Source organism: Castor canadensis, chromosome 8 (genome assembly GCF_047511655.1).
Source record: "Castor canadensis chromosome 8, mCasCan1.hap1v2, whole genome shotgun sequence".
In the NCBI taxonomy this organism is placed as follows: Eukaryota; Metazoa; Chordata; class Mammalia; order Rodentia; family Castoridae; genus Castor; species Castor canadensis.
This window is the reverse complement of record NC_133393.1, coordinates 82,053,935-82,080,817: the sequence shown is the minus strand read 5'-3', so window position 1 is coordinate 82,080,817 and position 26,883 is coordinate 82,053,935. Positions and strand designations below refer to the sequence as shown.

At 37.5% G+C, this 26,883-nt stretch overlaps 2 protein-coding genes across 8 annotated transcripts in view; one reads left to right on the top strand and one right to left on the bottom strand.

The window, feature by feature from the left end:
• The window catches only part of Nell2 (neural EGFL like 2), a 374,296-nt gene that overhangs the window by 33,474 nt on the left and 313,939 nt on the right, over positions 1 to 26,883 (top strand). The gene's annotated exons all lie outside the window — the stretch shown is intronic.
• On the bottom strand, positions 21,870 to 23,293 carry LOC109681701 (elongation factor 1-gamma). Its single transcript, XM_020156548.2, is given in 2 exon segments — positions 21,870 to 23,083; positions 23,086 to 23,293. Coding segments are annotated over 2 exon segments (1,308 nt in total). The 5' UTR covers positions 23,276 to 23,293; the 3' UTR covers positions 21,870 to 21,965.

Sequence of the window (26,883 nt, the reverse complement as noted above, 5' to 3'; positions counted from 1 at the left end):
TCAAGAGGTGCCTTTTGATGGGTGAATTAAGTCTGTTAACATTAAGTGTTAGTACTGATAGGTATGTGGAGATTCCTGTCATTTAGTTGTCTTAGTTGTTTGAAGGTTTGATTGTGTATACCTAAGTTGTGGTTACTCTCTACTTTCTTGCTTTTTCTTTTCCTGTAGTTTGGTGCTGCCTGTCTTTTCATGGTTAAGTTGGGTTTCACTTTCTGTGTGCAGAATCCCTTGAATAATCTTTTGTAGTGGTGGCTTTGTGGACACATATTGTTTTAGTTTCTGCTCATCATGGAAGACTTATTGCTCCATCTATTTTGAATGATAGTTTTGCTGGGTAGAGTATCCTGGGGTTGAAATTATTTTCATTCAGTGCCCGGAAGATCTCACCCCATGCTCTTCTTGCTTTTAATGTTTCTGTTGAGAAGTCTGCTGTGATTTTGATGGGTTTATCTTTGTATGTTACTTGTTTTTTCTCTCTTATAGTCTTCAATATTCGTTCCCTAGTTTCTGAACTTGTTGTTTTAATGATGATATGTCATTGGGTAGTTCTATTTTGATCTGGTCTGTTTGGTGTCCTGGAGGCCTCTTTCATCTGTATGGGAATATCTTTCTCTAGATTTGGGAAATTTTCCCTTATTATTTTGTTGAATAGATTACGCATTCCATTTGCTTGCAGCTCTTCTCCTTCTTCGATGCCCATGATTCTCAAGTTTGGTCTTTTGATGGAGTCGGTGAGTTCTTGCATTTTCTTTTTGCAGGTCTTGGGTTGCTTAATTAATAGTTCTTCGGTTTTTCCTTTAATTACCATTTCATCTTCAAGTTCTGAGATTCTGTCTTCTGTTTGTTGTATTCTGCTGGATTGGCCTTCTGTTTTGTTTTGCAGTTCTGTTTCATTCTTTTTTCTGAGGTTTTCCATATCCTGGGTGGTTTCCTCTTTAATGTTGTCTATTTTTGTCCTGAGTTCATTTATCTGTTTATTAATCGTATTCTCTGTTTCACTTTGGTGTTTATACAGTGCTTCTATGGTTTCCTTTATTTCTTCTTTTGCTTTTTTGAATTCTCTATTTTTGTTGTCTTGGAATTTCTTGAGTGTCTCCTGTACATTTTGGTTTACCCTATCCAGTATCATCTCTATAAAATTCTCATTGAGTACCTGTAGTATGTCTTCTTTTAAATTATTCTTGTGGTCTTCATTGGGTTCTTTGGCATAGTTTATCTTCATTTTGTTGGAGTCTGTTTCTGAGTATCTGTTTTCTTCATTCCCCTCTGGTTCCTGCGCTAATTTTTTGCTGTGGGGAACTGTTTTCCCTGTTTTTTCTGTCTTCCCGTCATTGTCCTTGGTGTTGTTACTGTCCCTGTACTGTGTGCAATTAAGTATTTTCTAGCTTGTAATAATAACAATGGTAATATTTAGAATGGAAGGGTGAGTGTAGATGGAAATCAAGAAGTTAACAAAAATGGAAAAACAAATAAATAGGCAAGTAGGAAAAAACAAAGCAAGGAATCAAACAAGGAAGTTTCAAAGGTATAAACAGGGAGCGTTGGTGTACTAATCGACAGTAAGCTGAACAGGCATTAGGGAGACACAGAGAGGACTGAAAATAGAAAATAAAAAGAATAAAGATAAAAATAAAAAATAAGTAAATTTAATAAATGTATATATAAATAAAATAAAACAAAATGAAAAATAGACAATAAAAAAAAACCCTCCAAGTTCAAATGCAATGAAGTTTCAGTCTTAATAATTTTGGTGTCCTTCTCAGTCTCCAATCCTGGAGATGGTGCCTCAGATGTTGTTCTGTAGTTGTCTCATCAAAGGGGACGCATAAAGTAGAACAAAACTGCACACACACACACATACACACACACACACAGAAAAAACCCACAAAGTGTCCCAAGTTCAAATGCAATAAAGTTTCAGTAAGTTTTTCAGCATGCAGGTGTAGTTCAGTTGTTCTCTCTTCAAAGGTAGGGAGAGGAAAAAAAAAAAGAGTCTGAAGACAGTTCTGTGAATGGTATGTGTGGCTGTGGCTTGCCTGCCCGCTGCTGTCAGCCTGCTGTTGCTGGACCGTTATTTATGCAGATCACAGGGGTGAGCTTAGCACTCACCTGGCCCCACAGGCTTTGTTTACTCGGAGTTCTCCTGTGTGGGAGCCTCTGCTACAAGCTGTCCACTTTCCAAGCACTCTGGGGGAGGTGCACTGCATCCGCTTTATCAGGCCCTTGTGTTTGTTTACAGCTCAAGCGGGAGATGGGTCTTCCCCTCTCTCCTGTGGAGTTTTCCTCCCTCCGCCACTCTCACAAGCTTTCCCACTCCTGGTTGCTGGGCACGCGCTCTTGCCGGAGCCTCTCCAGCCTGGCCCAGCCTGTTTATTTACAGTTCCAGGAAGGATTCCCTTCCCCCAATCTTTGGCGCTCTGTGTGCCCCACCCAATTTCCCACATGTCTTTATTGTTCTTGTTGCTTATTACTCAGTTTCTCTTTTTTCCACGGGTGGAGGTTGGTCTGTCCAGGGGGCTATGCTGCTCTGGCCAGGGTTGTCTGTGGGAGTAACGCGGTACCGCTAAGCTCACCGTGTCCTCATCTTCCCGTACCGTCTGGGCGCGGGTGACTGGCGGCTGGGGGCCCTCCTGGTTTCTTCATTTAACGTGAAGTGGAGATGCTCTGCGCCGGCTGCAGGTGTGGAGGGGTCAAAGTTTTGCCTTTTCTCGGTGATTATGCCTGCAAAGTGTGTCTCCAGTGTCTCTCCAAGATTTCACTATAGGAGGCTCGCTTTCTGCTTCCTCCCTCTAGCCGCCATCTTGGAATCCATCAGGTCATTTTCTAATCTAAGTTACTGAATTGGAAATGTCTTCAGGATTAAACCCTTGATAGAGATAATCAGGGTGGTCAAAGAAGAAGTACATGTTGACTCAAAGATTCCCTGGAAGTGGAGGCAAGTTGAATTTGGTGCTTCAGGGTGATAGCACTCATGTTACCTGACAGTAGATAAAATAACAAAACTGATTGATGTTTTGCCTGAAGGCTGTGTGTGTGTGTGTGTGTGTGTGTGTGTGTGTGTGTGTGTGTATTTGAGAATGCACATGTGTTTATGGCTCACAAAATTCGGAATCTTAGTCTTTAGCTTTGGATCATTTCTTTCACTTCGGAATACTGAATTTCCATTAAATGCAAAATGTACAGTTTCTCTTGGAACTGCCTTTTGCCCTCAGCTCTTTATCTAAACAAAAGCTGTCCAATAGAATGACAATTGGAAATTTCCAGTCCAATGTAGTAGCCACTAGTCACAAGTGGCTGTTTAGTATTTAAAATGTGGCTCATTTAAATAAAGAGATGAATTTAAAACTTTTACTTCATTTTAATAATGTAGCCTTATGTTGTTAGTATAAGTATAACAACTTATGTTGTTCAGTGACCTAGTCACTGAATGTTATGCTGTATGTTACACTGTACTGTAATGGATAGCACAGCATTATTGCTGTCTGCCATCCCTATCCCCTCCCACGTGCATAGTGGACTTTAAGTCAGGGATCACAATATCTGATTAGGAAAGGCTATGCTTAGTTTAATGGTCTTTGTCTTTTTATATATATGCTCATTTGTGGTGAGGAAAGCCTTGTTTGATATATATAAAAATATATTAAGAAAGCTGTTATTTTTAGAATACAGTTTGGAGCCCATACTATTTAATCACAATTTTCTAAAGTTATGAAGTAACCATTGACTTTGAATTTTCTATTTTATAGAGAAAGTTGGAATTATATGGCAGTTTATGGGTTGCCAGAATTGAAGTAATAGAAAGGCTAACCATTATTAAAAAATAGATTCCTTTTGTATCAGTAGTACACAGTGATAAACTTTTCTACAGTGTTATTCTTCACTGACAGAAGAAAAGCAAAGGTGGTTTGTTATGGCCAGGTTTTCAGAAATGTATACTTCTAGTGAATTAGGTTTACTTAAGATTTTGATCTGAATGTTAAAATTGAGTGGACTTATATTTGTGGTTGTCTTTAGAACTAGTTTTCATGTTGTAATTCATGTACAGTGAAATGTGCATGCTCAGACTTCTGTATGCCATACCTCTTTACTGCAAGTCCTCCAATATTTCTCACATAAAGAATATTGAAGCCTCTTTCTCTTTCTCAGTGATCTCCACCTGTCCCTGCCCCTCCACCTCCCCACCTTTGAGGAAACTATGATTCTGTAACCATAGCTTAATTTTGTCTATTGTATTTTGTATAAATGGAATCATTTTGTGTCTAGATTTCTTTGTTCCCATAATGTTGTTGAAATTGGATTATTATGGGTTAGTGTGACTAGAGCTGCTATGAACATTCTTATGCAAGTCTATTTGGGACATATGCTCTCATTTTTCTTAGCAAATAACTTGGAGTATGGTTACTGGCTCATAGGCTAGGTGTATATTTAACTTAATAAGAAACTACTGAACTGATTTCCTAAGTAGTTGTACTTTTTAATACTCCTATTAACAATTTGAAGGACCCAACTCAAATTAGCCTAACTTACTCCATTTTGTGAAGGTTTCCATATTATCTGGCAGAAAGACTTTTATTTTGTTTCACAGAAACTTTTTCTGAACTAAAGGGGGACCCCACTTGCATCTTCTTGACAACATGTTTGACCTCATGATGTCATAGAAAAGATTGTAAAGCTAACAAACAACCTTGGCAAAACACTGAGAAACTGACCAGCTGCTTCCTAGCACAACTAGCTAAATAAAAACAAACAAACAAACAAAATATCAGTAGTATATATCTTCTATACCTCAAATACTTATAAATCCCATCTCTAACCTTATTCTGGGCTGGTACCTTTTAGTATCAGTTCCTTTCCTTCCCTGAAAAGTAAAAAAAAACTTTGCTTCTGTTTAAATTCTTACTTTTCTGTGAAATCTTTCCTACCGCACATATTAGCCTCATGGACTGGGACCTAACAGCAATGTCTGAGAGATCCAGTTGCTTCACATTTCCCTTTCCATTTGGTGTGGCAAGGATCTTATTTTTAACTGTGTTAATGAGTACATGGTGGTATCTCTTCTGGCTTTGTATTGCATTTCTCTCTCTCATGACAAATAGCACACTTTCATGTGCTTATTTGCTATTTATATATATTCCTTTGTGAAGTTTCTGTTCAGTTTTTTTTTATTCATTTATTCACATGTGCATACATTGTTTGGGACATTTGTCCCCCCCCTCCCCGTCCCCTGCCCCTCCCTCTCCCCCATACCCCCCCTCATTTCCAGGCAGAACCTGTTCTGCCCTTTTCTCCAATTTTGTTGAAGAGAAGACATAAGCATAATAAGAAAGACAAAGCATTTTTGCTAGTTGAGATAATTCTTTTAACTACTTTTTAATTAGTCTTTTTGTTTGTTTTTGTTTTTTGCTGTACTAGGGTTTGAATTCAAGGATTCATGTTTGCTGGGCAGGTGCTCTACCTGCTTGAGCTATGCCTCCAAGCCCTTTTCACTCTGGTTATTTTGGAGACAGAGTCTTGATTTTTGCCCAGATCACCCAATATTATGATCCTTCTATTTTAGGCTTCCTGCTATTGCTAGAAGGACACCCATATGCCATGTCCAATTTTTTTTATTTTTCCGTTGAGATGGGGCTTAGCAAACTTAGGCCCCAGGGAGTCCTGGAACCCTGATGTTGTCCATCTTAGCCTTCTGAGTAGCTAGGATTATAGATGTGAGCTACTGGTGACCAAATTGGGGCCTGTGTGTATGGTTTTGGTATTTTTTTGTTTGTTTGTTTTTGGTGATGAGTGTTAGGAGCTTTTTATTTATTCTCCCTAAAAGGAAAATGAAGAAGAGAGAGAGAGAGAGACCAAGAACGAATCTGTGACCTCAATAAACAGCAGGTCTTTATTAGGGACAGGGGACCTGAGAGGGACCCTCAGCCATCAGAGTAACACTGAGAGGGGTGAAGGCACGCCTCTCTTGCAGGCTGGGTTTTTAAAGCATCCTGTAGTGGGAAAAGGGAGGTTGGGAGGGATGGGCATTAGAAAAAATGACTGTGAATGGGAAATGAGAGAAGGTGCTGGACATTATCGGGAAGGTCACTGGGGCTGGGCAGCCAGTCATACGTGTTGTTTTCCTCTGGCTCTTTTATCAGAGGTAGCCATGTTTGCATTTTTCCAGTGTTTCTCAATATTCTAGCACTCCCTACAAGTTCCTGAATTGTTTTGTTTGCAAGGGCTAGGGACATACCTCAGGTGTCATGCTAGACAGTGGTTGTCTAGCATGTAGGGGGCCCTGGGTTCTATCTTCAGTACCATGATATGTAACATTCCTATTGATTTTCTTAATGAAGTCTTTTTGAGGAGACAGTTACTGGGGATTGAACTCCGGGCCTCACACTTTCTAGGCAAGTGCTCTACCACTTGACACATGCCTAAAGTCCTTTTGATTTTACTTCATTTTTCAAATAGGGTCTTGCTGATTTTGTACAGACCAGCCTCAAACCACAATCATTCTGCCTGCATAGCTGAGATAATTGAGAGGTGCACCAAGATGCTTGGCCTCTTAATGAAGTCTTTTGATGTACAGAACTTTTAGCTTGCTTTTAGAGCTGTTGTAGTAAATTACCATTCACTTAGTAGCTTCAAACAACAGAAATTTATTCTCTTGTAGTTTTGAAGGCCAGGGGTCTGAAATCGAGGTACTGGCAAAGGCAGGGCTCCTTCTGAAGAATTCTTTCATATCTCTTCCTGGTTTCTGGTCATTTCTGGCAATCTTTCACATTCCTTGGCTCTTAACTACATCATCCAATTTCTTGTTTTTCTTTTGATGAACAGAAGCTTTTCATTTTAATGAAATTCATTTTATCTATTTTTTATTTTGTAGCCCATGCTTTCTGTACTCTAATAAATCTTTGCCTATTCCAAGTTATCCCAGGTTCTCAAAGATGCTCCCTTGTGCTTTCTTGTGGAAATTTTATGGTTCTTACCTTTTCCATTATAGTCTTTAATGAATTTTTAATTTATTTTTGTTTTTTATGGTTTGAGATAGAATTCAAAAATGATTTTTTTCTTTATGGATATCCAATTTGTCTACCATGAGTTATTGCAAATATTGTCCTTTCTTCATTGAAATTCTTTAGTACTTTAGTAAAATCTACTGAATGTCTAAATATGCCTCTGTTCCTGCATTCTCTGAGCTATTCCAGTACCACACTGTGCTGATTAGTGTGGACTTACACTAAATCTTGAAATCAGGTAGTTTAAAGTCCTCCAACTAACCCCCTCTGTCCCTCCATCCCCCTTCCTTTCTCAATGTTGTTTTGGTTACTGTACATTACTGTACATACTTAACATTCTATTGGATCTTGTTACCATCCTTTAAACAGTGCTGAATTTTTGTCTTTCAGATTGGCAGTTACTTCACTGGATAATCATTTTTCTGCTGGGGCTTGGTTTTAGGATTTGCTAAGGTTGCTGGAAGAGCTAGAATGGCTCCACTCCTGATGCATTGTCTTTCTGAGATTGAATGCTCCATGTGGTCAGAGAGTTTGCTTCACTTTGGTCATGATCCAATTTCTCACATCACTGTGCGACCCATGGAGTCTCTGTTCAACTCATAACCCATAGCAGCTGTTCACTTCTAGTTGACTAGTCTTGCTTTGTACACATTGCTGAGTCACTGGCCAAGCATGAGAAATGTGTAGAATTCTTGGGGAATCCTGTGCAGATTTCTGGAGCTCCTACTCTGCACATCTGTCTTCTGTTTCTTCCCAGCAAAGACTGTGGCTGTCTCTTTGAGCTCCATATAGACTGTGGCTGTCTCTTAGAGCTCCACATACTTCCCATGCCTCAGTTTGGAAAGTGCCCCTGTGCAGAAAGCTTCTTAAGGATCACAGACATGTGCTGTCTGCTGTCCAATGCCTAAAATATTTTGCATAGTATTACAGTTTTATGGAGTGGAGAGTAAGTCGGATAGCCATTACTGCATTATGGCTGAGACAGGAAGTATGGACTATTCTTTTTGAAAAGAAAATGCAAATAGGATTACCAGTCAGTTAGATTCACAAAGGCATGTGATATTTAAGGACTTGATCTATAGAAAGTTGAGACAAAGTATATGATATAAAAATAAAAATGTTGAAAGGACCACGGGACACATTTAAGGAAGTTCAGTTACTTCTGCTAATCAGGGAGATTGCAGCAATTTTGAAATGTTATACTACACAGCCTGCCAATTTCTGTTCTCTTCTGTCTATTGTGCTTTCAGCTAATAGATTTCTGAGGCATTGCCCAATGTACAAGTGTGCTTTGGTCTATTGAATTTGTAAGCTGTTGAATTTTAATAAAAGTATTATGGTTTTCCCCCAATTGGTTATTATGTCACACTGTTTTTCAGATTTTTAAAAATATCAAGTTTAGAGGGCTGCTTGCCATACCGTTTTGTGCAACCATTTTTTTATCTCCTCAAATTCAAACCAATAACAACTGCCATAGAAAAACAACTTCAGCATTTTAAATGATACCTCCTGTGCATGTAATTGAACTATTTCTATGTTGGAAAAGTGAATTTAGGTGTATCCTATAGTACTTTTCACTTACTCATAGTACAGTTTAAGTTAGAGTTCTGTTAGAAATGGTTGAAATTTCTATTGGTTACTAAATGTCTACTCTTCATTGCTTACTTAGGTTTTATTAGGAACCAATACTATATATGTTATACCATTTAGAAAGAAAAAAAGAGCCTTGCTTAGGAAGATACAAGCCAATTTCAAAGCACTAGATAGGCATGTTATACCTATTCTGTGCCAGTTTAGATTTTGACTTTTTGATTATGGAGAGCATTAACTACTTTAAAAGTGGCCATGATATAAAATGTCTGAGATGGTTTAGTGAGGATTTCTAAACCAAAGTATATTATATAATATTGATTTAATATGATGCATATTTTTTTGCTGAAAACCTATTGTTGCTTATAAAAAATATGGTGCCTGTTTTGTAGGCTCTTTTAAACTCAGTTCATGTACCTTTCCTTTACAGTGAATACCACACAACTTTTCTTCATGCAGTATTCAGGTATATAACTTGCCCATCTCTTGGCTTGAAGCCATTATTCATGTGTGTTATTTACTTGTATGTTTTTAAATTTGTTTTTGACCATTAAAATAGTACTTCTGGGGTAAATGAAATTATAAACAAAAAAACACAAAGACAGGCACTGAATTTTTATGAAGGTGGTCTTTCAAATGTTTGAGAATATATTGATACTAATATTTTGAAAAATCATTATCACAGTAAGTCATAGAACAATACAATTCTTATAGATAACTTTCAGATTCTTAACAATGCATTCATGCCTAAACAATTTTTAAGAGATAACCTAGTAGAAAGGATAGGAAGAGGCAAAGATTAGATACAGGAAAGCCTGAACACTATTCCAACAATCCAGAGTTGGGATATGGAGCGTTTGCATTAGAGTGGAAGTGGTACAAAAGGAAAAGCAGTCAAGGGGTGGTGACGGATCACTAACCTCAATATTCCAAAAATATTTTATTCATCATTCAGTTATTTGTTTCTTCATTTTGTTCATTTATTATTGTGGAGTTGACCTTGTAAGGTGACTAAAAATCTGGTTTTTGTCATGTCAAGTAAAGTCTTGGTACACAGTGAGTTCTTAGGAAGTGAAGGATATAGCTAAACGACTCACATTTATTTAGTTTTAAATTATGTTAGCTAGTGGACTAAATTGGGGGGTAAATATGACTTGAGTCCTGTTCTTGAGGAGTTCACAGTATAGTGAGGGTGACTGATTCAAAGTCAAGTGAATACCCTGCAATACAGTAAATTCTGCAGCGGAGCTGGCTCTCAGTGGATTGTCACTGAGGAATTAATCTCCGGCTCTACCCACTCACATAGGGTCTTCAGGATTACCTTCACTATCAAGAGCAGTGCTTGACTGAACTGGAACTTGGAAAGCATTTAGGTGCTAGTTTGACAAGCCAGTGAGGTAAGGAAGGCATTTGAGACAGTCAGGGCATTTGCAAAGAAATGAGGATTTCAAGAGTATGGCACCTTGGAGGCTTGCAAGTTATGGATAGAATGGAATGGATTTGAGAGAGAGTAGCCTGGGATGATATTGAAAGGATAGTAGGAATGAGACAGTTATTAAGTTCTGAGAATGAGTGGTAACTTGACCTGAGGCATCTGTCTTGCATGTGTGTGCCACTGGTCATGGTAAGAATGGAGAAAGTCTGTGTTAAGCAAGGCAACCAAGCCCAACAGAGAGAAAAACAAGCCAAATGGAGGAAAACTATGTTGTTGTGGTGTGAAGAATAGAATTCTTATGGTCTTTTCTAGTAATATCATTATGAAAATTTCTCACCATAATCATAGCCTGACAACAGACTTGAGGACATGCTAATCCTCAAGTGCAGACCTCATTGAGCAAATTCTGCTAGAAGTGAGAAGAAACATCGAAGAGGACTTAAAATTGTTACACATATGCATTTCATACTGTTATTTCTGCATAAAACCAAAGTGTCTTTTTGGAAAGCATTTTATTGATATTGTTAGGATTGTTTATTTGGACAAGATCTTGCTTATGTAGCACAGGCCATACAGGTAGGCTCCTGGGGCTACAGGTGTGTGCTACCACACCCCGCTTGTGTTTTGAGATTGGATCTCACTTTTTGCCTGAGCTGGCCTTTCCCAAGTAGCTGGGATTACAGGCATGAGCCACACCACACCTCAATGCTCATGTTCTCAATCTATATTAAGATAACTATTATGGATGTCTAAAACATTGATCTGGGTCATTGGTACAAAGTCCCTTTATCATTTGCATATGAAGAACATTTGTTTCTTCTAATAAAGTTTGTTTTTCTTTGTATGTCATTGTAATTAATGTGCAAGTGTAAATATAGGCTGATTTCTCCAGTAATTACTATGATTTAATTTTCTTTAAAGTTTTTGTGTTACCGAGGGTTACTGAGGTTACCAAAGACACATGTAAATATTCTGAAGAAGCATAATTAGTACAATGGTGGAGAATAGTTCTTCAGAGATGGCATTCAGGAATGAGAAAATTTTTTACAAAGCTCATAATGAGAGCAGGAAATGGTGTAATATAAACTCACTCTCGTGGCACAGATTGAAGTATGCGTGGGGAGGTGTGGGAGATGCGCAAAATTAAACCCCCTCGTCACATTCTGCAAATTGCCATCTTGCAGTCATCAGGTCCTCCTCCTTCTCAGATGTTGAAGCTGTGTTCTGAGACAGGCAGAAGAAAATTTCATAGTTCAACATATCCCCACTTAGTTGATGAACTCATTTACAGTTGTAGCTATTAAAAGCTGATGTGATGTTGACTGTTCACATTCATATCTATTAGAGAAGTGTTTGACTCTCCCTATAGTTTTTCTGTCACTCATAATATATAATGAAAATGTAAGTATTTCAGTTTTGTTAGAAGTGCAGATATGTCCTTTTACTTGATCTAAGGACTTGGCTACTTATTTATATCCACACTATAATAACATGCCAATTCAAATGCAGATGATCAAAATATGTGTTGTTTGTGCACTTGCATAAGTGCATGTGTGTGATACACTGTTTGGGTAATTGTATGGTCCAAGCACTGGCTGTTTTAGATATGTCATTCCTGACAGTGACCCTATACATTCTTATTATTCTCATTTTACAGATGGGAACAAAAGGTAACCAAATCCCCTAGAGGTTGCATAATTTGCTTGCGCTAGAAGATGACAGAACTGGCACAGAAATTCAATATATACTTTCTCTATGTGTACATACTAAAAAGTGCTTATTCATAGTAGAATATCAACAGAAGATGATAATATAACTATTGAAGATGATAAATATATTTCAAGCTGGAAGAAAGGATTTTGAATGCTTTTTCCACAAAATGATTGTTTTTTTAAGGAGATAGACATATAATGTGTGTGTGTACTGAAACATCATAATGGTACCCCATAAATATCTCTAATTCTAATGTTTCAGTTAGAAGAAAAACGTGATTATTTGTAATGTAGGTACATTTATGCAGTAAAATATTGATACAACATGTATATTACCTAATGTAATTCACATTTTACATTATTTACCAAAGCCATTTTTCAGTTGTTACCCATGAGTGGTAGTAACTGATTTTCTCAATATACTTGTGCAATGTAAATATTCTGGCCTTTCAAGATATTCCTTCCGACATAATTTCAGACATCCTTTTTGTGCTTAGGGGAACACTGTGATAACAAATTCTGGGACCATATTTCTTAGGGAAGTTTATTATTCTTAATAAGGAATATTTTCATGCTGTATCATCTACATACTAGGATAGGTGGAAGGACTTGAAATTGGAACCCATGGACTTCAGTTTCTAGATACATTTAAAAAAGCGAGGGAGGTCAGCTCTATGGGTTGTAGTTTGGTTTGCGTTAGTTCCTAGTAAATAGTCCAGGCTTTTCACCATTGCAATCAAGTAGACCCCTGTGCAGGTTTTACAAAGGCTGTTTTATTCTTGGAATTTGCAGTTTTAGAAAGTTGTTCTCCAATGATTTGTGCTTCTACTTTAAGATGATTTTAGGATATGACAATAAAACTGGCACAATGTAAGTCTTTAATGCTGCATAGAAATCAGAATTGATTCAATGCAGACGATTTTACCCATTTCTTAGTTCTATAAGGAACTAGAGAAAAATCAGGGCTTTAGCAATCAAGAAACTAAAATGTACTTCTGAGAACTGCAAAAATATTTGAAAAGATTTCTGAAAGACTTTTCCCAACTTGTTAAGAAAAAAATAACCCTTTAAATTATTTTTTTACAGTGTTTGTTTTCAGAGGTAGCTATCTAGACAATAGCTGTGGTAATACTTAGATGAGATGATACAGGAGGCTCTCAGCATCTCACCTAGCTCATTGTCAGATGTCTATAAATGCTAGCTGTCATATGCTTACCCAGCATCTGTAATGTAGAAATTAAGAGCAAGTGTCTGGAATGGACAGCCAGGGCTCAAAACACAGTGTTTTCACTTATCACTGGAAAGCCTAAGCTGTGCTTCTCAACCAGTAGCAGTTTTTTCCCCTAGAGAACAATTTGTCAGTGTCTGGAGACATTGTAGATCGTCACCATTAAGGGTGTGGTCCAATTGGAGGCCAAGGTGCTGCTAAACATCAATAGGAGGAGCAACACCCCCCCACCAACAAAGGATTATTAGGTCCAAAATGTGCATAGTGCTAAAGTTGAGGAATTCTGACCTAGAACAACTAGTTTAATCTCTATAAAATAAAGACATGAATAGTATCTACTCAGCTAATCTGAAAAAGCGAAGTGACTCTGATGGTAAGCACTGAGTTAGTGACAACCCTTGTTTTTCATTCAATAGCTGTGTGTTGAACTTACTATGTGTCTTGCACATGTATGTGCCTAGATGGCAGGCATCCAGTGGAAGCAAAATAGTCCTGGCTCCTGCCCTTGAGGGCCTTGCTATGGTACAAGGATTTGTTGCAAATTGACCTCTGCTCCACAGGGACGGCAGCACCTGCCACTGTTAGGGATACCCCATGTTCTATATACCACCCCCTGAAAGTACAGGGCTCCTCTTCTCTTTAAAAACATTTCTTCATGATCGTGAAGTTCCACAGTTAGATTTCAAAAGAATAATACTAGCCTTAACTTTTTCAGCAACTCATCCCACTTCAATATCACAACCCCTTACCTTTACCCATGTGCACATACAGATCGTGTCTCCACACTTTGAGTTTGGGTAGGTCTCTTGAATGCCAGTGGCTCTTCCGGTTGTGCAATTTTTGCCCCAGGACTTTCTCTCTTCCTTTCCATTGGCTGTGGATATCTAGTTTTTTTCATCAGTGCTAAGACCTCTGAGTTTCTTCCATACCCTCTTCTTATTCCTTCAGAACTGCTAGGAGCATGTCAGGCTGCTACTCTTGTTCCTATATCCTGAAGGAGCCTAGAAAGGGAGAGTCTCCCTTCCATTTGCAGGTGCTGTTTAAAGAGGAGACATTTCTAGGGTTCTAGGTGGGAAGTTTGATTGTAGTTTCATCTGGAGGGCATGTTTTAATTGGTATAGTTCAGAAGTTCTCTGCTTGGCTAACTGAGGTCCTGTTTGCCAACCATTTCCAGTTCCTGAGCCAGTTCTGTCCAGGACAGGGAACACATTGGACCTTACCCCAGGAATGTGGGATAGAACTGATTATAATTCACTGCGCTAGTGACTGCTGCCTGGTGTTCCTAAGAAAAACCCTGTGTTGCTACATGCTGATTGACTCATAGCTGCTCCTTATGTTCCACTTATGTTCCAATTCGTGTGACTGGGCTTCTGTTTGATTTCCTCTTAGTCCTGGAGTTCTCTGAGCAACACAGTGTCTCTGAAAAGGCTGATCACAGAACTATGATCTGTTCCTAACCACCTGTCTAGACTTCTTCTACACCCCCACTCCTTGTTTCCCACATATCTTCTGTTTCAACAATGTGAAATACTGGTAGGTCCAAGAGTGTGTCATACTTCTTCATATCTTTGCACACAGCTCTCCCTGAATTTTCCAACTGGAACAAGCCTCAATTCACCTTTACCCTTTTGATTATTAGATATTAAACTTCTGGCTTCCTTCTTTAGCATGTGGTCTACAGCTTGTTCAGTTATTTCATCCTGTGTTATCTTGGCTTCAGGATTTCTCCACTGCTTATCAAGTGTTGGTGAGTTATCTCCACTGCTTATCAAGAGTTGGCCTGCTGGATTCATGAAACCAGAATCTCTTAGATTTAAATCAGTAGCATCATGTGAGAGTAGATTGAATCTTCTGAGGACCTGACTGTCAGATACAACACTGTTTCTGTGGAAAAAGGCAGGTCAGGGTCCTAAAAACTGATTCACCAATGATGTTTTGGAGTACAGCCAAGCCATATTTGTAAATTGTAAATTGTTTTGGCTGGACTGAGAATTTAATTCAGTGTCTCCTGCTTGCTAGGCAAGCCTTTACCACTTGTGCCATTCTCCCAATCCTTTTGCTCTTTTTGGTTTGTTTTTCAGATAGTGTCATGTGCTTTTGTCTGGGCTGGCTTTAGACCATGCTCCTCTTACCTTTGTCTTCTGAGTAGCTGATATTACAGGTATGAGTCACCATGCCTGGCTTTATAAATTATAAATGGACCACAGTAAAAATGTATGTGTGTGTGTTCATGCAAATAAGCACAAACATACATACGTACACGCATTTATCCATTATAGTTATATCTTAATCTGAACTTTATGAAACAGAGAATGACATAAGTGCTAAAAATAAAAAATCTGAGGAAAAACAAAATTAGGGTATATGTCTAATCTAGTGAATGAGTGTGACATTGTGCAGGTGAGAGATGGAAAGTATGGAGATGGGGAATATGTGAATAAATCATGGGACATTGGTGTTGAAATAAGAAATATGATGATGTTTGGACCTAATTCCCTAAATTAGAAATGGAGATTTCATCTTCCATATTATTTGTATGTAATTCAGAGACATACCTAAATGTGGTATTGAAGTACCAATGTGTATCTCATCCTCAAAATGCTGGAAAGAGCACAATTTTGTGCAAGTGGAATATGAATCAAAAAGGAGGAAACCTATGACTTGGAATAGGATTCAGATAGGAGAAAGCACCTTGTTTTAAACTCCACTCAGATGTTATGCTTTCAAAAAAATTTTAAAACATAACAACTTTCATAGCCTGACCTAGTTGGACTTGGTAATTAGTATGGGTTATGCCTCCCTGGACCTCTTCATAAACCTTTGTGCAGGTTAAATTGTTTTTGCATGTGAGATTACAGGTATTGCCTAGAACTGTGTAGCGAGTCCAGGACTGTTAACTTTGCTTCAGTGCAGAGGTAGGAGGGGAGGGGCGTGACTTATCCTTACCCAGCCAAGGTAGGTATGTTTTTTTATCTTTGAAACCTTGGAAAGGAAAATTAATTCAACTTCACTCAACAAATATTTATTGACCCTTTCTCTATGTCTTGGGCTGTAATCGCTGGTGGTTATTGTGGTAGAAGAGAAGTATAATATATAGTTTTTGCTTTCAAGGGGATTAAAATTAGTCTTTCTGAGAATGTCAGACTGGAATATAAAGCAATTAGGCAAGAAATAGAGAATGATATAACTCAAAAACACTGAAAAATAATGAAAGTATATCATCAGAGCTGTGGCCTATTATGAAAGGAAGAGAAGAGGTGGTATGTCATGTCAAGTCCTGATTATAGTGTAATTCCAGGATTATTTTAATGCCCAGTTCTCCTGTGTTTTAAAGAATATAAAATATAGTAAAGAAATGATTCATAAACTGCTTCTTAGAACACCCAGCTTTTTGCCTGAGTTGTTTTTTAGAATTGAACCTTGCACAACAAAATACAGAAAAAGCAAGAACTTTTATCTTTAAGGGTTCTGAACATTCTGTGTAGGTCAACTCACAGCCAACCTGACACTGGTGGTGGGATTGAGAGACGTCAAGACTGGTGCTTACACTGGGCTCTCAAACGTGTTTTTACACATGCAATTTGAAATTATTTTCTTTGATATTCTGGAAATTTATAATGTTTCTGTAATCATCTGAGGAGAAAACTTTGTACCTGCCAATAATGTAGGTCCTCTTTCATTCTGGAAATAATGTAGGTCCTCTTTAATTCCAGAAAAAACTACATTCCAGTCATTAATTTAGGATTCCTATGCAGACTTGGCAGTGCATATCTTCCAGAGGAAAATGATGGAGTCTTTAGGCTTTAATATATAAACATATAAAAACATGGTAAAATTTTTGTATGCATTGTAATGTAGGTCATTAGGTTCATTGTCTACTCTACCTTTTAAATCATAATATTAAAATATACAAATATATTTTTAATATATATTTGCATAAAATAAATGCAAAGAAATTTTGAAGGTAAAATAAATCTGTAATCTTAGTTATTTTGACAAACTCTATTATTAAAAGGCATGGAAATGGGTGGCAAAGTCTTTCATCAGTGAGCAACACAGTCATGCATACTAACTGTTTTCTGCATGAAGACAACTGTGCTCAAAATGAGAATTGAAAATTTGATCCTGCACTTGGTACACTTTTCACACAATGAGAGAAAATAGGATATGCCTCAAATTATGAATATCAGCACCAGTGACAAACTTAACAGGTAGAATTTACCTCCTTCCTTTGCTTCCACAGCATCTAGCACTTGCTCTAACAAAGCCTCCTATCACATGTTTTGGTCTTTCTTTGTAGACATAAATGTAACCAATTAATGATAGAAGATATTTTGTCTTTGTCTAGGGGAAATTATATTTACATTTGTTGGTTTCAGGAGTCAATAAATTCTGGCACCCTGGGCTAAGTTTGGGATTTGTTTTTGTAAAAAAAAGAAAGGTAAAAGATTATACAACAGAGATGTACACAGTCATCAAGGGTGAACATGTTTACTATACGGCCTCATACAGAAGGTTTGATGGTCCTTCTTTTAGAGAATGGCACCCCGGGGGGGGAACATTTGAGTGAGTCATAGAAATGTGGGGAGATGTATTACTTAGGAAACAGACAAAGTTCATGTAACAAAGACACTCAAAATACAGTGCTCCAATAAGAAGGAAGCTTATTTCTCTCTTATGTAACAATCTAGAGGCAGGCAGCTAGTCCAGGGCTAGTGATCTCTACTGCCTAAGATTATTAGAAGACTTAGGTTTTTGTCTCTTTTCTACTCCACAGCACCCTTATTGGTATTGAAGATGTTGGCTTATTTCCACCGCGTCCCTAAGGGAAAAAAAGAGTGAAGGGCAATCAATTTTATTTAAAAATCATAAAAACTGGATTGTAGCTTCTGCACATACCATTCGGCAGGATTTAAGACATCTGGCCACTTTAGCTGCAAGGGTGCAAGGGAATTAGTTTCTAGGTGGCATCCATGTTTCCACATAAAATAGAGAGTTTTATTACTAAAAGGAGAAAGAGTTATTTCTGTTGGAGGACAATTAGTAGTCTGCCACAGTGAGATAGACAGTTCATGGAATTGGAGTTATTACTGATGTTCATTGTAGAATACTTGACGTAATCATTATGTAGTTTGTACTGAGTGCATACTAAGTGCTTAGTATTTATTTGTTGCATTAATTAAAGTGAGCAGAAAACTGGAGGCAGTTCTTACTCTAGGAATGGATACTAAGGGAGAGATTGTTCCTTGAAAAGGGGCAGACACAAGCTTGCTAGGCTCACACTAAGGCTCCTGGGAAAGGATAAATCAGCACTGGAGATTACATCTAGCTTCTAATAAGGCAAGTCCAGAGATGAGTTTAGAGAGTAAGTAAATTTTCTATGCTTTGCACTGGAGTAGTGAGTAGTGTCAGCATTTAAATGGTGAATTTAATTGAGGGAAACTCATAGTGGTGGAAAAAATGTCAAGAAATTAGTGTTTGGGGGCTGTAGAGGGAAGGGTGTGAGAATGAATGGAAGTTGGGGGTGTTGTCCAATCTGGTAAATGGGAATAGCCCAACAGTCCCCACAGCTCAAAGTCTGATAGGCATCATTTGGTAGGTTTAGCATTCTGGCCAACCCCCTCCCCCCCCCCGCCATTTTTAAGCAAGATTCATCCATTCCTAAGGGGTAACAAAGAAGATTAGTTTGAGGAGATCAAAGCCTCAGCCAAACAGATGGTTGAGCAGGGTGGTGTAGAGTTCCTGGCTGGGAAATTGAAGGAGCAACTTAATTTTGTAGACTGAACCAATATGGTGGGGCTGGGAAGTGATTTATTTTAGAGCATGCATAAATTCCCAGAATTATTTTGTATTAAGTCTCTGAGCAGCAAGAATTAATTCTAAATTCCAGTTCTGATTTTGTGGCATGATGATTGTAATTGGCTGAGAAACAGAGGAGACAGATCTAGGGACACAGGGAAACAAGGGCAGACACTGACATTAGGGCTAGTGTCTGAAACGCTGGGCTGAGAAGTGGGTTACAGTATGTTCAGTGTCCTTTGGTATGTCATAATACTGTTTTCTTTCTTATAGTGAAGATAATCAGACTAGAAAAAAAAGAAGCTCAGTTTTGATAGGGTGATTAATCACGATAACTGATATTTTGGTGTCTTGTTATTCTGAAATAATTTGATTATAATTAAAGAAGGATTAAAGCAGGACAGACTTCCAAAATTGATGTCTCAGGTTAAATTGGCCTATTAGGAAGAAGAAGAAATTGTGTGTTTCAGCAGTTCACCTTTGCATAATTGATGGGGCACTATGTACTATCTCTGGCAAGTCAGCAAAGAATTTGTTAGAGTCTGCTTCTGCAATCCGAGGTTGCACAGTTTATAACCTTCACATTATATGGAGGTAAAACTGTAAAACTGTGAAGATCTCTACCCATTATTCCTATTAATTAATAGCTATCAATAAAATATAATAGTATATAACAGAATAGTATATAACAGAAATTCTACTTAGATCCTGTCAATGTTTTCTTCCCTTTTTTTTTTTTTTTTTTTACAGTAATCATTCTACTAGAGTCAGGTCAAAACTGTTGCATATGTGTGGACATAAAGATAGCCAGCCTTTTGAAAGGAAAATTGTTTTCTCTTAGGGACTATATGAATATTTTATCAGATCTCAAAGAAAATAAAATAATGACTTGTGCTTTAGATTTCACTTAAAATTAGCTTATGTATATTTTGCTTTCATATTTATAGTTATTCTTTTAATGCGTGAAGACTTTATAAATGGCAATTATATGTATATTTCAGTTATAGGCATGGCATAATTTAAAAAAGGAGAAAAATGACATAAATTGTGAATTTATAAACTTTAGCGTTAAGGTAATTTGTTAATTTGAGTATTACCTCATATACCAATAACTGGTATCAATATACAGAGGTGCAGTTGAACCTTTTAATGTACCCATAAAGGTAAGATCAATGAAAACTCCAGTTTTTTAAAAGAAATTCAAACATTTCAGTTACTTAAGCTTTCAGTGGCTTTAGTCAAAAACAGAACTGTGTTCTGTAAATTATGATTATTATGTTTTTAATTTTCCTTATGTACTTAAGACATTGATAGCGATATTAGCTGACAAATTATAGGCATTCCATTGAGATTTCGTTTGATAAAAAATTTTAAAGTCTAACAAATTACTGATTCTTAAATCTTCTCCCTTGTTCTAATGATTTTAAGTCTGCTATTTTCCAGTAAAGAGGCTGGATTAACAAGGAACTGTGGACTGTCCATTAAAGTTATAGATGACATCTCATTACCAACATCCTAACTTGTCATTTTTGTCCTTGTCATCATCATCATTTGTTTTATTTGCCTAGTGTTTGTACCTGTGTGATATTATTCTTGAGCAGTATTGTAGTTGGAAAAGGAGATGACAGAGAAGAGGGCTGTTTTGGCTGATTTACACTATCAATTTTGCTCATCAAAACAACTGGTAAAGCCACTGATGAGATTTTGAGGGACTGCTTCATACTAGCCAAAAACATTAATCTAGTTATAAACTCAATTGCCAGTTTAAATGTTAACCTACAAGGAGAATTATGACAGTGAGCTAAACCAGATTACTCATAGTGGTTTATCAGTATTGTTTCCTCTGAAGGAAAATGTAACCTGGAAAGCAAGCATAGACTAAAAATGAGTCAAATGGAACAATCTTACTTGTTATATATAAACTTTTAATACTTAAATTTTAAACTCCAAATTATAGAGGCATTTTATTATTTGAAAACCCCTTCATATCCTGACTATGTTTCTGCTCCTTGAGTAGCTGAGATGAAGGTGTGTACCACCACATCTGGTGCCTGATACCTGTTTTTTTTTTTTTTTAATGTTTGGTTGGTTTTTTTTGTTAGTTAATTTTTATGCTTCTGATTTCTCATCATATTAATGTACGTATGTTTTTATGTGGTTATGTATTCACATCATAAGTCAATATACATTTCTGTAAATTATATGAATATATGTATATGTTTATTTTACATTGAATCAAATTATAATTAGTTTTGAATTTGGAAGGAAGATTTGAGGTTTAATGAGAATAAGAATGTAGAATGAGAATTTTCTGTTAGCTTTCTAAGGGAATGTTCTTGTACTTTTTTAGCCTCATAATGGGAAGGACATATAAATTTCCAAAGGGTGAAGTTGTGGTATCATTAAATGTGGGTTTGACCCATGTTTTCCCCAATTAAGTTTTTAAGCAGAATTATTTGAAAACTGTCTTGTTTAAAAATTATAGTTCTCATTTCAGTAGATTAGGGTATATGATAGAAATAATTTTGTAGATTTGAAAAGACCAGTTAATCTGAGCATCAAGAGGAATTTATTTATCTTTACAATAAACTTTTATAAAAGTTAGTTTACAATGGTGGTCTATCTGCTTCCTGGAATGCCCATCACTGTGGCATTATAGGACTCTGTTATGTAAAGGAGGCTGTTGGCCTGTGTTAGGGTCCTTGATCTGCCAGTTAAATTTGATGGGCATTTTCCTGTGCACTGCCAGAACTGCTTTCAATATTTTCTAATGTAGTAAGTTCATAGACATGAATTCTGATTGTGAACTGCTCATGGTGATGAGCCCAACTATCTTAGCTTCTCTGTGCTTCTCCTTCCTATCCTGCTATTTCTAATATAGTGGAGCTAATAATCCCACTTATTAAGAGTTGTTGCCAGGTTTAACTGAGATTGTTCGTATCTAAAGACTTCGCAAATTTTGTATACAGTGTTAATCAAATTTTAATTTCTTTTAAAATTGTTACCATTATTTTTGCCTGAAACTTTGCACTATAAAAGCCTGGGCATATTGAAGGGAGAGTAAGAGCAGTGGACAGTAACTATGATAAGAGTTCAAATATAGTGTATTTCTTTTTTTTTTTTTTTTCAATGTTCAGTTTCTTTTAATGACCCCCATCTCCCTGAAGGGCAGGTGCAGGCAGTTTGGTGATGGCAAGAGATGTTCACTTGAAGATCTTGCCCTGATTGAAGGCTTTGCCCATATCCTGGAAGGCCCCCTCCCAGGAAAAGTATTCTCGAACCAAGGTCTGGGTCTCCTCACTGCCAGGATCCAGTTTCCGCCATGTATATGACTCATAGTCCACCTGCCAATCAGGACTCAGCGGAAAGGCAAGCTCCTGGCCTCGGAAGACCCAGACTCCAGAAATGGAGCTGCTATTATTGGTTCCAAAGAGGATAACACTGGCAAAGGCATTCTTCCTCAGCTTGTCCAATCGCTGGAACATTCCAGTGATGAGGTTACAACTCATGAAAGTCTGGGTCAGCTCTTCAGGGAAGCGGTACTCAGCAAACCACAGGGACCAACCATCCTTATCAAAATGCTCCCAAAAATATGGCAGTGCCACAGAGAGTGTGTCCTCATTGGAGTACTTGCGCTTAAATTCATCCAACACAAAGGTACTTTTCGGCAGATGAGCAAAGGGGTCTTTGGCCTTGGGCTCAGCAGCCAGTGCCTGCTCACATTCGTCCATCTCCTCCTCAGGAGCTGGGGCAGCTGCCTTTTTCTCCTCTTTCCGCTCAGCCTGGGGTTTCTGTTTCTCTTCTCTAGAACCCTTCTCTTTCCGTGGGGTGTCCTTTTTAGGCTGACTCTCTGCAAACTTCTTAGCATCAAACTGAGCCATCTTCTCACACAGTTTCACCTCCCCTAAGACAGCCTGGAATTGGGGCTGGTTAATGCAGGTAAGGAACCAGCGGTTGGTATTGGGGAAAGCCTGACGGAAAGAAGGCTCCAAGACCTGTTTATAGAGCCACAAGAGGGTGCAGACAACTGTGATATCAGCCAATGTCACTCGTTCGCCCACCAGAAAAGTCCTCGTCTTCAAGTGAGCATCCAGCAACCCCAGAATTCGCCTCACCTCCTTTGCATTCTCAGTGGCCTGTTTGTTGTGGTGCATGATGCCCAAGGTGGGAAACACCCAGGTGCTGGCTGGGGGCACTATGTTACTGTCAGCAAAGCTCACCCACTGCACCACCTGGGCTGCTTCCTCTGGAGTACTTCCCCGAAGCTCCTCATTGCGCACATAGTAGGCAATGGCATTGCTCTCAAACATACAGAATCCATGTCACCCTCAAATGCTGGAACCTTGCCAGCAGGAAATTTTCGGAGAAATTCACGGGTGCGGTTGGTCTGGCCAAAGTGGAAGTGGGGTGGTGCGGAGAGCACACGGACCTGAGCCCCACTGTACTGAGCAGCGATGAGGGCCTTGAAGGCCCTCCAGTTTTCAGGATATGTGTACAGGGTCCCAGCCGCCATGGTGATTCCGCAGAGAAAGGCAAATATAGTGTATTTCTAATGTGAATTTAGAAGACAGTAACACATGATAAAGCCTTAAAAACACAATCATTTAGTGAATTTTGAAACACTGCAAGTCAATTATTGTGCATCAGAGATTAGATATTTTGGAATTGAATTTACACATAGTATTTTTATTAGTTTGGTTATGTGGGGAAAAATCAACTCAGGCCTTTGCACACTGCAGGGGGAAGAGACTCTTGGGTCATGATGGTGATAACTTTTAATTATAAAAGAAGAAAATAATGCTTACCTATTATTTTGTTGTTAGAAGATGGACAAATTCCTTCTTACTTTTATCACTGATGCACTGAAAATATTTAAGGGTTTCCATGTACTAACAATGAATTATGTGAAAGAAAACGTAAGACAGCAATCTGATTTACAATATGTATAAAAAGTATTTAGGTGTAAATTTAAACAAGGAAGCGAAAAAAAGCTGTACACTGAAAAGTGAAACCATTATTGAAAGAAATTGAAGAAGACAAATAAAAAGATGTCCTGCATCCACAGATTAAAAGTTAATGTTGTTAAAATGTCTGTACTACCCAAAGTGATTCACAGATTCAGTGCAGTCCCTATCAAAATTTCAATGACATTTCTCATAAGAATAGAGAAACAATCTTAAAAACTCAAATGAAACTACAAAGGTCTCTGAATAACCAAAATATCTTAAGTAAAAAGAACCAAGGCATCATACTTCAAAATAAAATAGAAAGCTACAGTAATCAAAGAATTATGTTGCTAGCATAAATACAGATATCAGTGGAACAGAATAGAAATCCTATAAATAAAATAGTCAAGTGATCTTTGACTAAGTTGCCACAAACACACAATGGTGAAAGAACAGTCTCTTTAATAAATGGTTTGAGACAAGTGGGTATCCACATGCAGAAGAGTGGAGTTGGACCTTTATGTCACCATAGGCAAAAATAAACTCAAAATGAATTAAAAACTTTTAAGAATGAAAGTGTAAGACTACTAGGAGAAAACATACAGAAAAATCTTGACATTGGTGTGCACAATAATTGTTCTGGATATGACCCCTAAAGCACAGACAAGTGCAAAAGTAGACAAATCAGATTGCACCAAATAAAGAGATTTCTCCATAGCAAAGGAAATAGCAACCAAAGTGAAGAGACAGTCTATGGAATGGAAGAAATTATTTGTAAACTAAATATTTGATAAGGGGTTAGTATATAAAACATGTAAGGGTTCTTGCAATTCAATAGCAAGAAAATATATGAGCAAAGTATTTGAATAGAATGGGTTTTTTGTGTGTTTGTGGTACTCAGGGCCTTGCTAGGCAGGTACTCTATGACTTTAGTCACACTCCAGACCCTTTTACATTAGTTATTTTTCAGATAGGGTCTTGTGTTTTTGCCTCAGACCATTATCCTCCTATCTCTACCTCCTGCCTGTGTGGAATCACAGGCATGCACCATCATGCCTGCCTTGTTTGTTGAGATGGGGGTCTCGCTAACTTTTTGCTCAGGCTGGCCTCAAATGGTGATCCTCTTGAGCTCCACTCTGTGTAGCTAGTATTATAGATGTGAGCCACTGCGTCTGGCATGGATAGAATTTCTGAAAAGCAATCATACACAAAGTCAGCGAGTACTGTTGGAGAAAACCTGGCAGGAATAATGCTAAGTAAAACAAGCTAGGCACAGAGACATGTGCTGTATGATCTCACTTGTATGCAGAATCTAAAAAATTGAATTCGGAAGCTCTAGAGAGTAGCTATTTCTTGGCTAGTGAATGCAGGAAATGGAGAGATAATTGGCCAAAGGTACAAAGTTTCATTTGTACAGGATGGACAAGTTCTAGAGTCTAATATACAGCATGATGAGTACAGTTACTAACCCAGTATTGCATCCTTGAAATTTGCTGAAAGTCGATCATAAATGTTTTTACCATGAATAAAATGGCAGCTCCGAGAGGTGATGACTGTTAGCTTGATTGTGGAAAGCATTTCACAGTATAGATGCATGTCAACATCATGTTGCACACCTTAAAAACAGACAATTTTTGTCACTCATACTATAAGCAGAAGAGGAATTTGGACACCAAAACAAAGAAATAACACACACACACACACACACACACACAGAGAGAAAACCCCGTTTTTCCTCTATTGTCTGTAAACACCCTTCTTTGTTGTTATACAACATAATTGCATTAAATTCCAGTTTATTTTTAGAAACCTCAACTCTCATTGCTACATCTATAGTGCCTTGACTAAAAATGAATATTTTGATGTTATTACTTCTGAGCTGCTTCATTATTTATTAATAATTGCTTTTAAATGCCATTCATTTTCTTAGTGAGATTTCCAGTCTCTGCTCATAATAAAAACAGAAAACATGAACTAGTTTTATGTTTAAACTCAAGCAGTTCTCCAATTAAAAAGACCCAGTGCAGCCTGGGCATGTTGATACTTTTTTTCTATAGAGCTTGATAGCAGCCTTTCAAGGCCCGTTTTCTCAGCCTGTTTTTCTCTGAAGAGGCAATTCAAATGATTTGTCTGCTCTGCTTTGAAAAGAATTTCAGTTTACATCCATCTTTGTTTATAAAAGAATGGCCATTCATAGTCCTGTAGAAACAGGGTTGTGGGCAAGAGTGCATGTTAAGAATCATTTGATTGCTGAAAACTTTTTTGCTCATTTTTTTGAATGTGAAAACTGCTATTCAGCAACTGAGTCGTTACAATGCTTAGAATGAAGGTAAACTCAGAAAACTGCCAGGAAGGTGTTATGGCTCTGGGAATTTTAGTGGGTTCCATAGTCCTATTGCATGGAAGAGTATTTACGCTCATTATTAAAATCCTAGTAGTCAGCTCATTCTGTTTATTACATGCCAAAAACAGATAACAAGCTATATAAGCTTTGGAACCTCGTTCTGGGTTAAGTTTGTTCTTGTAACTACTACCCTTTATTTCTATGTTTGATTGTTAACAGGAGGCTTGATTGATAAATTGCTTAACGCATATCTTAATTAAAATTTTCACCTGAAGGCTTAATGATAGATAACAAAAATAAAGTAATATTAATTCTTCTTTGGTTGTTTCTTTGACTTGATTTTTCTGATCAGTATGAAAATTGGTTCTTAACGTAATAATCATAGGAACTCAGTCGCTTCTCTTTAACATTACATAATCATTACATAATGAAAATAGAAGGCAGGAATGCTAATTTTACAAATTGGGAAACAGAAATGCAAATGGGTAAAGTGACCTTTCTTAAAATCACTACTAAGCTAGTTACTTAAGGAACTAAAAATGTTACCATATATAATTTCTTTCTTCTGGATTATTTTCTGTCTTGGTACTCTTTATTTGCATCTATTTGTGATTAGTACCTAAGCCTAGATAAAGGATTCCATGTTCAGAAGGAAGTATAATTTAGTGGAAAGAATACTGGACCAGGAATTGTCATACTCATTATAACTTGCTGGGTGTCTTCAGGTTGGCACAGGTAATTTTGTGGCTTTTTTTTTTTTTTTAAACTCATTGAAAAAGGAAGTAGTAACTATTGCTACTGTCATGTTGCCAGCACTTTATAAGAACAAAA